At 44.7% G+C, this 16,308-nt stretch overlaps 2 protein-coding genes across 5 annotated transcripts in view; one reads left to right on the plus strand and one right to left on the minus strand.

Moving 5' to 3' along the window:
• The window catches only part of TMEM130 (transmembrane protein 130), a 105,583-nt gene extending 102,790 nt beyond the window's left edge, over positions 1 to 2,793 (minus strand). The window contains exon 1 of the mRNA XM_068244580.1: positions 2,762 to 2,793. The gene's annotated coding sequence lies outside the window, so the exon portion shown is untranslated. The remainder of the gene's footprint in view (positions 1 to 2,761) is intronic.
• Positions 1 to 16,308, plus strand: part of COX19 (cytochrome c oxidase assembly factor COX19) — a 119,873-nt gene that overhangs the window by 97,434 nt on the left and 6,131 nt on the right. Inside the window, exon 1 of one of the 4 annotated variants that reach the window (XM_068244583.1) lies at positions 9,259 to 9,379. The exons of the other annotated variants lie outside the window; for them this stretch is intronic. Coding sequence (XP_068100684.1) covers positions 9,298 to 9,379 — 82 coding nt within the window. The 5' untranslated portion in view covers positions 9,259 to 9,297. Of the gene's footprint in view, positions 1 to 9,258; positions 9,380 to 16,308 lie in introns of those variants that run through there. 4 annotated transcript variants of the gene reach the window in all.

Raw genomic sequence — 16,308 nt, forward strand, 5'->3', positions numbered from 1 at the left:
GACAACTTGTGACTGGCCAGCAGCAACTATATATAGTGTAGCGCTCTCTGGCGCCACCTCTAAGTGATGGACCAATAGAAACTTGCTCTGGCGTCAGCTGACCAGCCTGGTCAGCTGGTCCCCTCTTGGCCGTCATAAAAGTTCTGCCTCTCAGCGCGCGCGCGCATTCCTAAACCTGTGTGAACTAACAGACTCAGCCACACCAGAGGCACGCTGCTGCATGCAAACCGCCGCGCTGGACGCGGAACCAGCCGCCTCGCTGTCAGTACATGCGGCAGCTTTTCCGCGTTCTGCCATGTTACCAAACGCACGCCTCCATGTGCAAACCGCCGCGTCGGACGCGGAATCAGCCGCCTTGCTGTCAGAACGCACAGCGGCATTTCCGCGTTTTCTCACAGGTGGCTTTATTTTGGTTAGAGCTTGCATGAATTGGATTACCAATGGTTCTAGTGTCCGCTTTTTCAGCATGACTGCTGAGATAGCTGATATCTGTATTTCAATTGTTCTAAGGCTTAATCCTAACCCTACACCTTTCTGAAGAACGTCCAACAAGTTTGTAACTTCTACCGTCCTCACTTGTGTTTTTCTTGTAAAAATTCAAGGAATTGTTTCCAAGTTCGGTGGTAGGTTATGTTAGTAGCACTCTTTCTGGCCTTTAGGAAGGTATTAATCACTTCCGGAGAATTTTACCATGTGATAGTAGGTTTTTCGGACATGGCAGTGCCATTGGGGGTGCAGTCATGAGTGACTGGAGTAGCAGATGCAAAGCCCTGCAATGCCAGTGTGGAAGTATTACGATTACTTCCGCCTCCTCCTGCTGTATTTTCTTCAAAAGTCTGTGGATAACTGGAATTGGAGAAAAGACATACGGTAGCCTAGACAGAATCTCCATGTTTTGGTCACAGCATCCTAACCTGCTGATTGATGTTTGTGTCTCAAGCAGAATGCTAGGCATTTGGCATTGATAGTTGTTGCCATAAAATCTATTTGTTTTCCCCACTTGTCGCAAATCATTCTGTAGACCTCTGAGTGCATCTGCTACTTGATTCTGTATTCCAGGTATGTATACCGCTTGTAACAATGTTAGATTCTGCTGATACTTCTCTGAGTAGAGTCCAGCTGCGTGTTCCTCCTTGATTTTGAATGTATGCCACCTCTGTGGTCAGTGGCGTAGCTAAGGAGCTTTGGGCCCCGATGCAAGTTTTACAATGGGGCCCCCCCAAGCACTCTATAAATAACAATTAATACGGCGCACCAAAACCTGCCAATGGCAACTACAGTGTCAGAGGTGCAAGAAGGGGATGGGGAACAGTTTGTTAATGATTACCACTATTCAAAGTATCTTTAGAAGTGATTTTTATGAGCACAGGATCAATAGACAGCTAATACTGTAGTTGAGGGAGGGCCCTTCAGGGCCCCTCTGGCCCAAGGGCCCCAATGCGGTCGCTACCTCTGCACCCCCTATTGCTACGCCCCTGTCTGTGGTGTTGTCCATTCTGAGTGTCACTGCCGAACCCTTTAAGTACCTTGCAAGGAATGTAAATGCTTTGAAAGCAGCCCTCAGTTCTATGATGTTGGCTGGTAAATCTTGTGTCTTCGATTTCCATCTGCCCTGTGCCAGAATTTGTTCCATCTGTGCTCCCCAGGCCAATTGACTCGCATCTGTCATAATAATCTTGGGATCGTCTGTCAATAATTTGTGATGGTTGAGTAGGTTTGATTTCATTGTCCACCATGATTATTGTTTCTTCATCACAGGAAGTAATACTATGTTTTGGTAATAATCTATTCCCTTCCATTGTTCCAAGAAGGATTTCTGGAATGGCCTCATATTCCATCTCACCCATTTTACCATGGGAATTGTGGATGTGAATGTTCCTATGTTCGCTAAACAGTGCTTAGCTGTCAGGACTTTGGTTTGTATTGCTATGTTCACTCTGTTCAAAATAGTCTGTATTTTGTCCTGTGGTATCTTCACCCAGTTTTGTTTTGTGTCCAATTCCGCACCAAGAGAGATTGTATTCTGGGATGGTTCCAGTTTGCTTTTTATTTTTGGTTTATTAACCAACCAAACCGACTCAATTATTGTGGCAAGTAGTTTCTCTCTGTGCTCTAGTAATTGTTTTTTTGATGATGCTATTATCAAGATGTCGTCCAGGTAATGGTGCGTACGAAGTCCTTCCTGCCGCAGTAAGGCTATCAGTGTTACAAGCACTTTTACGAATGTTCTGGGAGGGTAGTACTCAGAACGGAAAGTTAGAGTGGCCATTGCAAAACGACGATACTTTTGGAAATTGTCCTTGATCGGTATGTGTGGGTATGCATCTGAAAAATCTACGACAATTACCCAGTCGTTGTACTGGATAGATGGTATTATACTTTGCAATGATTCCATCTTGAATTTTTCCTGCGTTATTTGAGTATTGAGCATAAATCCATTACAGCACCTAAATCGCCTGATTTTTTCGTGACAAATAATAGGGGGGGGGATATAGACCTTTGAATCTTTCGGTAAATGGCACCTTTATGATTGCTCTCTTTTGTATCAACTCTTTTACGTACTGGAAAAGTACCTCTTTCTTCTGTGTCGAAGCCAGTATGTTTGTCGTCACAAAATAGCTTTCCAGTGGTTGAGTCTTGAAAGCCCAGGAATGACCCTTTGCCAGGGGATTTCTAACCCATGGGTCTTTGATCTTGTTATTCTTATTTAATGAACCTTATAAAAAATAGAGCCTCCAAAATGTGTTATGTGGGCCCTTACCAATTATTTTGTGGCTGGTCTATTCAACGGCAGTAGCACTATCCATCTCTAGGTGTATAAGAATGGTCTGCAGAGAGGAGAAAAAATAATAGCAGTGAGCAGCAACCTAACACTGTATGCAAAAAGCTAAAGTAAAGTTTATTTACCTTATGCTGACTCCCCTTTGGCTGGGGTTTAAAGTTCGGAAGAAAACAGATACTGCAAAGTAAATAAATACATACAGATTAGACTACCGCAATCCTGATCTTCAGCTGATCCATAGCTACTGCCTTTGCATGTCACTGACTGAATAGATTTGGGGGACTGGCAGGCGAGACAGCTCCACAGATTTTCAATAGATTTAATTCTGAAATCTACTGGAAATCTTTGTGCAGTGTGTGGCAGGTAAAGATCCCTCTCTGCTCAGATAGGAATGTATCTGATAATTGAATCTCCTGGCCCCCTGCCAATGTATGGGAACCTTATGAAGATCCCACTGGCTGCAGGGCCTGCTTCCTGTGTAGTTTATGCTACCAACCATATCTCATGACAAGCATCCACTGTTCTAAGTTCTTCTATTTATTGTCTATCATTCAAATCACCACTAGATGGCTCCAGACAATTACAAACACATACAGTACTACATAAAATAATTGGAGGAGGACACATTCACAACCACTGATTGCAGTTACCTTTGAACCTACAGTATCTTACAAAAGCGACTACACTTCTCACATTTTTGCAAATATTTTATTATATCTTTTCATGTGACAACACTGTAAATACGGCACTTTGACACAATGTAGTCAGTGTACAGCTTGTATAATGGTGTAAATGTGCTGTCCCATCACATCTAAACTGCTGTCAACAAAAGTGAGTACACCCCTAAGTGAAGAATGTCAAAATCCTGCCCAATTAGACATTCTTCTTCTCCAAAGGTCATGTTACTCCTCAAGCAGGGGTCACACTTGTCTGTTTTCGTAGGCTTTTTCTGCACAAAAAAACACATTTAAACTGAGAACTCATGTTATTCAATGGGCTAGTTCACACTTGAATGCGTTTTTCACATGCAGAAAAAAATGCCATCCTACAGAATAATTCTGCATATTATGTGCATTTTTCTCTATCAATTACATTAGCTGCTGTGGAAAAAATGTGGGTTTTCCTGTATACTAACTCACATGGTGTACAGAAAACACATGCAGAAAAATGTGCACAGAAAACTGACAAGTGTGATCACTGCATAAAGCCTGGTACACAATTTCAATTATGACTGGCCAATCACTGACCAATTTTACCTACTCCATGTAGTATGAGAGTCCACAGATATTGAATTCTATGAGCAGATTGTGTGGGAAAACTCTCATTCTATATGCAGGTGATTGGCCAACCATAATTGAAAGTGTGTACCAGGTATTAAGCTCAACACACACCATACAATCTTGGTTGTACAGATTTACCAAATCTATGTAGTACAAGGGCCAATAGATTGAAAATACCTTGAATGATTGATTGGATAAGCTCCTATACTACATGAAAGTGGTAAGATTGAACAACCAAGATTGTATGGTGTGTGTTGAGCCTTAGTCTTCTTTCTTTCTATCTTTTTTATACAATGAAAGTCCCCATAAGCGAGGTCTGTAACGCAGTATGCCACTGGGGGGCCAGGGGTAGGGGGCGAGCCATTGCTTACCTACGTCTTTGTGGAGTGTGGTGTGCCATCAGCTTTAGCAGTTCAAAGATTCCACCTTTGAAGGTTACTCGCAGCCGCAATAGGGAGGCTTCTGATTTTTTTTGTTTAAGTTTGATGGGTGCTCGGTGTCCTTTAACCTCCCTGGCTGTAATCCCGAGCTAAGCTCGGGCTTGCCACCGGGAGCTCTATGCAGAAAATAGCACACAGCAGGCATTTTTCCTAACCTCCTGGGGATCCAGACGTCGGTCGCCGTTCTCCTTCTTGTCCTCGGAGGCTCTAAATCATTCAGGTGAGATCACGGTCATTGATCTCACCAAAGAGTTACAGTGCCACCCAGAGGATGGAGGTAAAATTGCAGCGCTGGAGCCAAGGGAGGTGAGTGAGAGCAGGGGCTGCTGCTGGCATTCTGGCGGCATGATTTTTTCCTGATTTTAGGGTCTGAAACCTTTTAAAAAGACCCTAAAATCCAGAAATAATCATACTGCCAGGGGGGTTAAATTTGGTGTTATTGCTCTTACAGTCTCTCATACTGGTCACTGGAAGTTCAACATGGCACCTCATGGCAAAGAACTCACATAAATATGGCCAAGGCTAAGAAAATTGCCAACACTCTGAAACTGAGCTGCAGCACGATGGCCAAGACCATACAGCACTTTGGCAGGACAGGACAGGTTCCACTCAGTAGAGGCCTCGCCATGGACGACCAAAGGAGTTGAGTGAATATCAATTATTTATAGATATTCTATCATTGAGAGCTGGCTAACACCAATAGTAGATTGTCAGTTATTTTACAGATATGCTATGACTCTACCTAACCATCCTCTCATAATAAACCTCTCCCCACCTACTCCTAACACCAACCTAACACTACCCCCCCCCCCCCCCCCCAACTATGGCTAACACTTTATTAACGATGGTGGGTTCGGCTACAGTAATAGCCCAACCCCATGCCCCTGATCACTTACCCCGCTAGCTGTCCTTCCGCTGCTAATGTCATGCCTTACTGCCACTATCTGCCCCTCCAGAGTCAAACACTTCAACTATCTCCCCACCTCTGGTGGCCAAATTGCCCACTAGATGCTGCTATAGCCACATTTAGGGCTGGAACCCACTAGACTGTTTTGAGCGTTTAGGGAGCGCTTTAAATCGCTTGCGATTTCCCTAAACGCTCTGCCAATGTAAATGGATGGGACAGATTCCCCTAGATCTATTGCAATTAAGGAATTCGCAATTGCAGGACATGCAGAATTTTGGGAGCATTTCCATTCTAATGATTTGTATAGGAGCAGAGAAAACGCTCCCAAAATCGCTTGCAAAACTCTACCACAATTGCTAGCGATTGCGATAGCGCTTTGTAGTGGGTGCAAGGCCTTAGGCCTCTTGCACACTGCAAGCGATTCCGATTCCGCTTTTCTGTTTTTACATCCAATTCAGATTCCGATTTGCAGTGTGCAGGGAGCAAACTGCAAATCTGAATCTGAATCGGATGTAAAAACATATTAAAAAGCGGAATCTGAATCTGAATCGCTTGCAGTGTGCAAGAGGCCTCAAACTGTCACAATCAAGTGGGATGGTAAGTGCTCATTACCAAGAAGCAGCTGGCTTATAAATGGCTGTAGGGAGAGCCTCCTGGCAAATTTAAAGGCATGGGATGTACAATTGCATCTGCGGTACCAGAAATGGCAAGGGTTGAAACCAACTACACTATTTCTTTTTCCTACAAGAAGACATTGGTTCACATAATAATGCAAATTCATGTTGACAGGCCACCTGGTGCCACCACCTAACCTCCTAACATTGGGAACACGTTTCACACTTTATCATAAAAGCAGGACAAATAGCACATTTATAAAAGTACATTTTGCAGGAAGTGTATAATGCTGCATGTAAAGCTTTTTAAGTGTCCCATTCACATGATGGAAAATGCTAGTACTATAGGTGGTGTTATCACTGGGCCCCCCTGAGAATCTTTGGATGGGGCCCCCTCCCCCCCCCCCACACACATGGTGTACAGAAAATGCATACAGAAAATCGACAGACAAGTGTGCTCCTAGCCTCAGCTTATTACACTCACTTTGTCCATCTCTGATAGAGCAGAACTGGCTCTGCAGACTTCTCCAGCATCACTACAGCACAGAGCACTTGGGGAGGGGTAGAGAGGGTGGGGGCTGGGCGCTATACGCAAAACCTTGCTGTACACTGAATAGGAACTATCTACAAATCCTTGTATGCAAAACTTTGTACGATTCCTTATCGGTGACTGAGCAGATGCAGTCATTAAAACACTTGTGCAGACAAGTGCCCTTTCTCGCTGTGCCCTTAGTTGTCAGTGTCTCAGGGCAGGGAAAAGAAACTTCTCCCCCATGGGGCCCCCTGCTGCTTCTAGGCCCCCCTGCGGCTGCAGCTCTTGCAGGGTCTATTGTTACGCCCCTGCACCCCTGCTATATACTATTCTTTCTTCTGGCAAGTGATGTAGTAAACCTGCATCCCAAATGTCATCCTTTTCTTAGGAACAGTGACAGTACCTATGTTAGTCCCTTTTTTGGGTATATTCAGAAAGTGGTTATAGTTTTCATGCAACCTCTACATTGTCTATTTTAACCACTTGCGTATCAGCAGTCTCTGGTCCCATTGTCGCAGATTGGCTGACAGTGATCACGGGGAGAGGAGCCAATGATATCGGCTCCTGACCGGCTCACAGTGCTCTGCTGTCATAGCGACAGCAAAGTGAGGGCCTTGCATCGATGGGAGAGCGGCCCAATCTGCGGACGAGCAGTTATTGAAGTCTACGCCCTGGTAGGAATAAGCAGCCACAAACAGGGCAAAGAGTTCAATTACCACAGTCAGGAAGCAGTTAAAGAGCAGTGTGCAGGGCCGGATTTCTGGCAAGGCCACATAGGCCATGGCCTAGGGCACCAGAAATTTAGGGGCGGCTCAGTGAGGGGCAGTAAAGCGGTTTTATGCTGCCATCCCTATCTACAAGGACAGCTTTAACCTTTGAACTCTCTGTCCTGTACTTGTGCCGTCCCTGCAAGACCTGTAAGCTCTATCCTGCATCAGCCTAACTCACATGGAGACACAATGGGTCCATCATTAATGAGATGGCAAACATAACATAAAAGTTATTAAGGAAAACATAACTAATAATCTATACACGTATTACTGAAATAGTTATTGTCTGTGACATCCAATGATGTAAAGTAAGTAGAATTCTCATTGGGGCACACAGAGATAAAAACCATACAGATGGTATACTGTAGTTGGCCTTGGGCGGTAAAAAGTACAAATCCGGCCCTGGCAGTGTGTATTTATAGTATTTTGTACCAATTGAAAGGGTCTGTAGTACTGTAATGTGAAACACTTTTTGACAACAAAGGAGCGACCACACTTCTGTCTGCAAGCCCCTTTCCGCACAATATATGCATTTAAACAAAGGCTGTTTTTTTCTTTACAGTAGCCAGTTAATTTAAATGAACAATTACATATGTGGTGTGAAAAGTAGTGCAGTTTGCATCTTTTTTTATAAGCTATACAGAATTAGGCCCGGTTCACATTAGTGTTTTTTTGCAGAACGTAACCGGAACGTATACTGTACAAATGGAACGGATGTGAAAGGATCCAATGTTACCCTATGGATCCATTCACATGCGTCCGTTGGTACGGATACGTTCCATACGTTCTATTCTCCGTACCTAAAAAAATGCTGCAGGACCTAATTTTCCAGGCCGTTCTGCCTAGCGGAACGAAACCGGACAAAAAATGCAGCAGCATTGGGGCAATGGAAAACGGAACGTTTCTTCACGCTAGTGAAGAAACGGACCATTCCACGGGGGATGGGGGGACGCAACCCTGAGCGGCGGGAGGGTGCAGCAGCCGGGCGGGTGGGTGAGGGTAACATGCATACCTAATGCTCTTTTCAAGCCGGCGGTATGTTTCCACACAAGCAATGCAGAGGGAGAAATCACAGTCTATTGTAATTAATAGGCTACCGTCAAATTTGCATGCAGGGGAAAACGGACAGCATGCAGCAAAGTTACATCACGCATGCGAGTACCTATAGGGCCTGTTTTCACTGCGTACAAATATTCCACGTTTTCCCACATTCGAGCCAGACGGCATGCAGTCTGAATTGCTTGTTGGTGCGATTATGGACAGCATGCAGCAGTTTTTATAGCACACATCCAAATAGCTATAACCACACACGGCTATGGTGATTTGGCCATGGTGTCACAGCAGCACGGGTACTGCGTCCGATTTGGAAATGGATGCAGCACCAAGTGGAAATAAGCCTATAGCTGTGCATTTCACGGTTAAAGGGATTCTGATCTCGCATCACAGCAAGTACAGGCGTCATGTCTCGCAGAAATGCATGCCAGTACAGTATAAACGATCCCTTATGTTTCAGGATTGTGGTAAATCCCATGGATGAAATGCTGACATTTGCATATGAATTCTTCATGGTCCCATGAATATGAAGTGTTGCAGGGTTGTTGAATCCAGTTGACCAAGATCCATATAACCTAAACTATTGAACTATGTCACGCAGTTAAACACACCCCATTGACGTGCAGCATTATCCACCCTCAGTTAACACTCTCAGAACAAGAAGGGCAGGCCAAGAAACAAATGATGCAACAACACAGCAGCCAGACGATCGCAATATACATAACAGTAGGGACGCAGAAGTAGAGCAGCTATGTGTAAAAATACACAGAATTACATTTTGCGATCCTACGCAGGCGCACTGATATATATGAAGCCGCGCCGCAGCAGACAGCATGGGTACGCATGCGTAGTAAAGAGTTTCAGATCCACGTGTTCTCATTGGCAGAGAAGGGCACAGGAAGTGACTTCTACTGTAAACATGTCTACGGCTATGAACTTCGGGACAAAAACCTTCAAACCTCGACCTCCAGAAAAAGGATCTTTTCCTCTGGATCACTATGGTGAGCTGAGAACTGGTGCTGACGGAATTAATGAAACCTAGAATAAAATATATGGAGACTGTGTTTTGCATCGCCCAATAGGATTGTCGTTCCTCAGATGCTGGAATAATGAGATGGTTGTGATTCATTTCTTATTTTACTTCAGTTTTGTTGCTGATTGCATACAGCTTTGAAATGATCGAAATCTGCAGCAACTGCATTTGGCTTACTTCTAAACCGTATGCAATTTGCAACAAAATGTTTTAACTAGGAAAACCAGCATCCCAAGGATCATCTGTAGACCTTATGCAATTCAGTAATTGCTACTTTTTAAAGGATACCAGAGCCAAAAGGCTTTAGTAAAAATGTAAGATGCAGTGCTTAGGGGGTTAAAAGTAGTCATGGGCTTACGAGTAATCACGAGTGCTTACTTGTGATTCAAATGAGCCTTAATTGCTGCAGCTGAGCGGCTGGATTACAAGGGGTTAGTTACCCACAATTCTGCCATCCGCCCTGCGTTCCAAACAGCTTGCACGTGTCCTATTGGTCGCGTTGCAAACCTCACCACGGTGCACTTCCTCCTTCCGGCTTGAAGGAGGAAGTGCACCGTGGTGAGGCTTGCAACATGACCGATAGGACGCATGCAAGCTGTTTGGAGCGCAGGGCGAACGGCGGAATTGTGGGTAACTAACCCCTTGTAATCCAGCCGCTCAGCTGTGGCAATTAAGGCTCATTTGAATCACGAGTAAGCACTCATGAGGCCATGACTAGTTAAAAGTCGATACTTACCGTGCCTCGGTATGGTCTTCGGATAGTCTTCGCTTCTGCCCGGCGCATAATTACGGGCAGAAGTATGCACACTCCACTGCCACCTCCGTTCTAGCATCTGCACTCCACTGAAAAGCAAGCGTCAGATGCTAATCACTTAGTATCTGACGTTTGCTTTTCAGTGGAGCGCAGACACTAGGACGGAGGAGGCGGGGAAGTGTGCTTACTTCTGCCCGTAATTATTATGCACTGGGCAGAAGCGAAGACTATCCGGGTTAAAGGTCAGCCTCAATTGGTTGCCTCAATCGGACATCCACTTGGCGGCTTTTGCGTTTCAATGTAAAAGATATAAACACTTGCGTAATTGCTCATGAATCGCTACACATAGCAATCTGAGAGTGATTTTAAATTACTGTAAACTGTAAAAAAAATGATGATACATTAAAAGGACCAATCAGAATTAAAATCGCTACACAATCGCTGGCAAAAAGCTTACACTTTTTTAAATCGCTCCCAAAAGCGCCGTAAAACACTCATAAAATAGTTTACAAAACAATAATTAAAACCGCTAGCGATTTGTAGTGGGTTCCAGGCCTTAGCCATAGCTTTAGATTCAATAATATAATGCTCCTGGATACATCCAGTAAATAACAGCAACTTTTTTGAGTTCTCACAATCTGTTTATAAAGCAGATCCCAGGACTAAATATCCTCCAAGGCCCCATTCACACTGGGAATCGCAAAACACTAGCAAAATCACTAGCAATTTTCCTGCGATTATAAATAATTTTTTTTTTTTTACCCTGTGTGGGAAAGCAATTTCCAAATCGCTAAAAAATGCTGTATGCACCACTTGCTGGAGATCCCTACAGTGTGAACACTACCATTGATTTGCATTGTCATATTGCTTTTAACAGACAAAAAACACTCCAGTGTGAATGAGGCCTGACCCCATTCACACTTTTAAATGCAACTCCCGATTTGAAATTTCCTAACGATTGAAATCGCAATTTTGCATTTACCTTTTTCTGTGATAAATATGGAAGCCTTCGTATCTCTCTCACTTCAGGTTTCCTTTAACCTCCCTGGCGGTTAATTTTTTTTAAAAAATGGTGAAAAAAACTTTTTTTTTATTTATTTATTTTTTGTTTCATGTAAAGCTACCAGAGTGGTAGCTACATGAAACACCACTAGAGGGCGCATGTGGCCCTCTAGTCCGATCGCCGCCGGCAACAATAGCAAACAGAGGAACGCGTATATAACGCGTTCCCCTGTTTGGCTTCTCCTGTCGCCATGGCGACGATCAGTATGACGTCATGGACGTCAGCCGACGTCCTGACGTCAGGCGCACTCGATCCAGCCCATAGCGCTGCCCGGAACTCATTGGTCCGGGCAGCGCAGGGCTCTGGCTGGGGGGGGGGCCTCTTCTGCCGCTGCGTGCGGGCGATTGCCGCAGAGCGGCGGCGATCAAGCTGTGCGCGCAGCTAGCAAAGTGCTAGCTGCGCGCACAGCACTTTACATTGTGAAAATCGCCCCACCAGGGGCTGAGATATCTCCCTGTGCGGCATAGCCCGAGCTCAGCTTGGGCTTACCGCCAGGGAGGTTAACCATAAGGCCTCTCTCAGTATCACCAATTGACTTGCATTGCTGCATGTATCCGTGCAATAGGCACATACAGTGGAGGAAATAATTATTTGACCCCTCACTGATTTTGTAAGTTTGTCCAATGACAAAGAAATGAAAAGTCTCAGAACAGTATCATTTCAATGGTAGGTTTATTTTAACAGTGGCAGATAGCACATCAAAAGGAAAATCGAAAAAATAACCTTAAATAAAATATAGCAACTGATTTGCATTTCATTGAGTGAAATACGTTTTTGAACCCCTACCAACCATTAAGAGTTCTGGCTCCCACAGAGGGCTCTATTCATAAAAAAGTTGTTGCGAGAAAACTCCTGGAGGGAAAATACCGCAGCGGTATTTTACACTTCTGGGTGGTCATTCAAAGAAATCTTGAAAGCTGCGATGCAAGAGCGGAGATCTCCCGCTGAAAGCTGGCGGTAAGCTGTCGGAAGGCATGCGGAAACACTTCAGCCGGCAGAGTCCCTCCGTGCACTGCTCTCTCTGGGAGGTCTGTCCCATTCACTTGTATGTAATCCGCAAAATCAGAGGAAGCGGTATTTTCCGTCCACATACCGCTTCCTCTAATCTTTATGAATGGCCATTTTGTTACCTTTTTCTAGATAAATCTAGAAAAACACTGGAGAAGGCGGAAATTTCTCGCTCTGCTGGGGGATTGTAGATTTTCATGCGGGAACAGCTTTTATGAATGCCCACTTTGCTAAATGGACGTGAAAATCCGCTGTTTTGAGCGGAAAACTTGCGGTAAGGTTTTATGAATAGAGCCCTCAGTGGTTAGACACTTCTACTCAATTAGTCACCCTCATTAAGGACACCTGTCTTAACTAGTCACCTGTATAAAAGACACCTGTCCACAGAATCAATCAATCAAGCAGACTTCAAACTCTCCAACATGGGAAAGACCAAAGAGCTGTCCAAGGATGTCAGAGACAAAATTGTATACCTGCACAAGGCTGGAATGGGCTACAAAACCATTAGCAAGAAGCTGGGAGAGAAGGTGACAACTGTTGGTGCGAGTGTTCGAAAATGGAAGGAGCACAAAATGACCAATCGACCTCGCTCTGGGGCTTCACGCAAGATCTCACCTCGTGGGGTGTCAATGGTTCTGAGAAAGGTGAAAAAGCATCCTAGAACTACACGGGAGGAGTTAGTGAATGACCTCAAATCAGCAGGGATCACAGTCACCAAGAAAACCATTGGAAACACATTACACCGCAATGGATTAAAATCCTGCAGGGCTTGCAAGGTCCCCCTGCTCAAGAAGGCACATGTGCAGGCCCGTCTGAAGTTTGCCAATGAACACCTGAATGATTCTGTGAGTGACTGGGAGAAGGTGCTGTGGTCTGATGAGACCAAAATAGAGCTCTTTGGCATTAACTCAACTCGCTGTGTTTGGAGGAAGAAAAATGCTGCCTATGACCCCCAAAACACCGTCCCCACCGTCAAGAATGGGGGTGGAAACATTTTGCTTTGGGGGTGTTTTTCTGCTAAGGGCACAGGACAACTTAATCGCATTAACGGGAAAATGGACGGAGCCATGTATCGTGAAATCCTGAACAACCTCCTTCCCTCTACCAGGAAACTGAAAAAGGGTCGTGGATGGGTGTTCCAGCACGACAATGACCCAAAACATACAGCAAAGGCAACAAAGGAGTGTCTCAAGAAGAAGCACATTAAGGTCATGGAGTGGCCTAGTCAGTCTCCAGACCTTAATCCTAAAGAAAACCTATGGAGGGAGCTCAAGCTCAGAGTTGCACAGAGACAGCCTCGAAACCTTAGGGATTTAGAGATGATCTGCAAAGAGGAGTGGACCAACATTCCTCCTAAAATGTGTGCAAACTTGGTCATCAATTACAAGAAACGTTGACCTCTGTGCTTGCAAACAAGGGTTTTTGCACTAAGTATTAAGTCTTTTATTGTTAGAGGGTTCAAAAACTTATTTCACTCAGGGCTCGTTTCCACTGTAGCGGTGCGGAATCGCCTGGATTCCACCGCTGAAGAAATCGCATGCGGATTCGCGTTTTTTGTGAGGGTATATGCGAATTTAACCATGTCACTGCCTGTTTGAAGTTACATTGGTGCCTATGCGAATTCGCATGAAAATTCGCATACCATAGCCGCATGCGAATTCCCTATTAAATACATTAGCGGCGATTCGCATGCATTCCACTCGCAGGCGAATTCGTTGGCTCTTTTGTGCGTTTTTTTAACGCTGAAAAAACGCACCTCAACAACGCTACAGTGGAAACAGGCCCATCCACTTGCATTACATGTGCGAATCCGCATGCGTTGGACGCATGCGGATTCGCGATAGTGGAAACGAGCCCTTAATGAAATGCAAATCAGTTGCTATCTTTTATTTAAGGTTATTTTTTCGATTTTCCTTTTGATGTGCTATCTGCCACTGTTAAAATAAACCTACCATTGAAATGATACTGTTCTGAGACGTTTCATTTCTTTGTCATTGAACAAACTTACAAAATCAGTGAGGAGTCAAATAATTATTTCCTCCACTGTATCATGAGACAACGCGCTGCTGACTTTGCATCAGGAATGTGGTGGTAGGGATGCTTCCAGCGCACATGTATCACATCGTGTTAAGTGTGCAAGTCTCCATAGACTTGCATGGCCCATGCGGCAGGGAAGTGTAACGTGGGGGGACACAGTGGCCAAGTGTAAAAGGGGTCTAAACTGTTATAGGAGCCTTGAGTTCCCCAGTTCCTTCCTTCCAGAATAATTTACAGCACTAACTGGGAACCAGTCAAACAGAAGTGATTACATTCTGTAAACTAGAGTATTTGAACTGGGCATGCGCAAGATCATGGCTGCTCATACCCAATAAAAGCACATCCTTTTTTTTTCTGTGGCTGTAAACTTACGCTTGCCCAGTTTAAATGCTTTTTCACAGCAGCAAATGCTTCCACTTGATCAGTAACCAGTTGGCGCTAGTGTTTATAATCCTTGAATGGGGGAGTGAGATACAGCTAGGGGATCTGTAAGCAATAAAGTGAAGCACACTTAAAGTGAACCTAAACCGAAATGAAAAAAATAGTTTCACTTTCCTGGGGCTTCTACCAGCCCCCTGCATCCGCCCTGTGTCCACGCCATCACTGTACGATCCTCTGCTCCCCCGCCATGGCTAAGTTTTGTTTTTGAAACTTAGCCATGGCGGGGGCCCGAAGGATCGTACGTAGATGGTGCGGGCACAGAACGGATGCAGGGGGCTGGTAGAAGCCCCAGGTACGTGAAACGTTTTGTTTCATTTCGGTTTGCGTTTCCTTTAAAGGACAACTATTGCAAAAAATTGTGAAAACGGGTAAATAAAAGACACGTTTCTCCCAGAGTAACATTTGCTATAAATTACTTTTCACCTATGTTGTCACTTACAGTAGGTAGTGGAAATCTTGGCAGAATTGACAAGTTGTCAACTAGCCAATCTCCTCATGGGGGATTCTCAGGGTTTAGTGTGTAAACCCAAATTTAAACTGATGTGCACTGCAACAGGGGGGTTAAAACTGCAGCGAAAAAAGTAAGAAGTTAAAATCTGACAGAACTGACAGGTTTTGAACTAGTCCATTTCCTCATGGCGCATTGTCAGGGTTTTCTTTGTTTTCAAACGCATTTCCTGAATGCCAGTTGCTAAGTCCAACTGACAAAATGGTGTGCATGTGAGTAGGGAGGCTGGCTGGTATCTTACTATGTCCGCAGTTAAACTGCCATTCAGGAAATGCTTTAGCAAACAAAGAAAACCCTGAGAATCCCACACGAGGAGATGGGCTAGTCCAAAACCTGTCGGTTCTGTCTGATTTTAACTACTTACTTTTTTTTTTTTGCTGGAGTGGTCCTTTAACTCACTGTTGTCGTTGTCTCTGTGTGCTGCCTTTCACATGGCTTTTCAGCTCTCCAGTTATTGCCTCCTACCGGCTGTAAAGGAGGAAGTAGCTGGAGGGTGCAGCGCACAGAGGCGGCAACTAGGGTCAGTTAATACCCTTTGCAGCCAGGGAGATCAGCAGGCTTGCTAGGCAACTGGTATTGTTTGAGGCCCATTTTACACTTGCATTGTAAGCGTGCATTGTTACCCTTTTTTTTCCTGCACGGTGATGCAACGGCAATGCAAGTAAATTGGGCCATTCACACTTATGGCGTTGAGTCGCAATGCGCCGAAAGTATCCAATTCCCACAATTCCAACATACAGCCTGCAGAGTGCTACCGCAAGCACTGCGCTTAACGCACGGTGCTTGGGGTAACGGAAGTTTATGGGCGACGCAGTAAGTGTAAACTATGGGAGAGAGATGCGGAGCGCATACGCTGGCTGACGGAAATCCCAATGATGTACTTCCTGCCCAACTGACGCCACACTGTGGCGCTGGGTCATATTATGAAGGCTGGTTTCTGCAGTGCGAGCACCACTAAACTCAAATGTAAAACTGGCCTAAAAGGATATAAATATGGCAGCCTCCGTACTCCTTTAACTGCGGGTGTCCTTAAACAACTCCTTCACACAGGTATTGTTTCTGCTCACTTCAGAACACACAACAAAC

This window comes from Hyperolius riggenbachi, chromosome 7 (assembly GCF_040937935.1).
Source record: "Hyperolius riggenbachi isolate aHypRig1 chromosome 7, aHypRig1.pri, whole genome shotgun sequence".
Lineage (NCBI taxonomy): Eukaryota > Metazoa > Chordata > Amphibia > Anura > Hyperoliidae > Hyperolius > Hyperolius riggenbachi.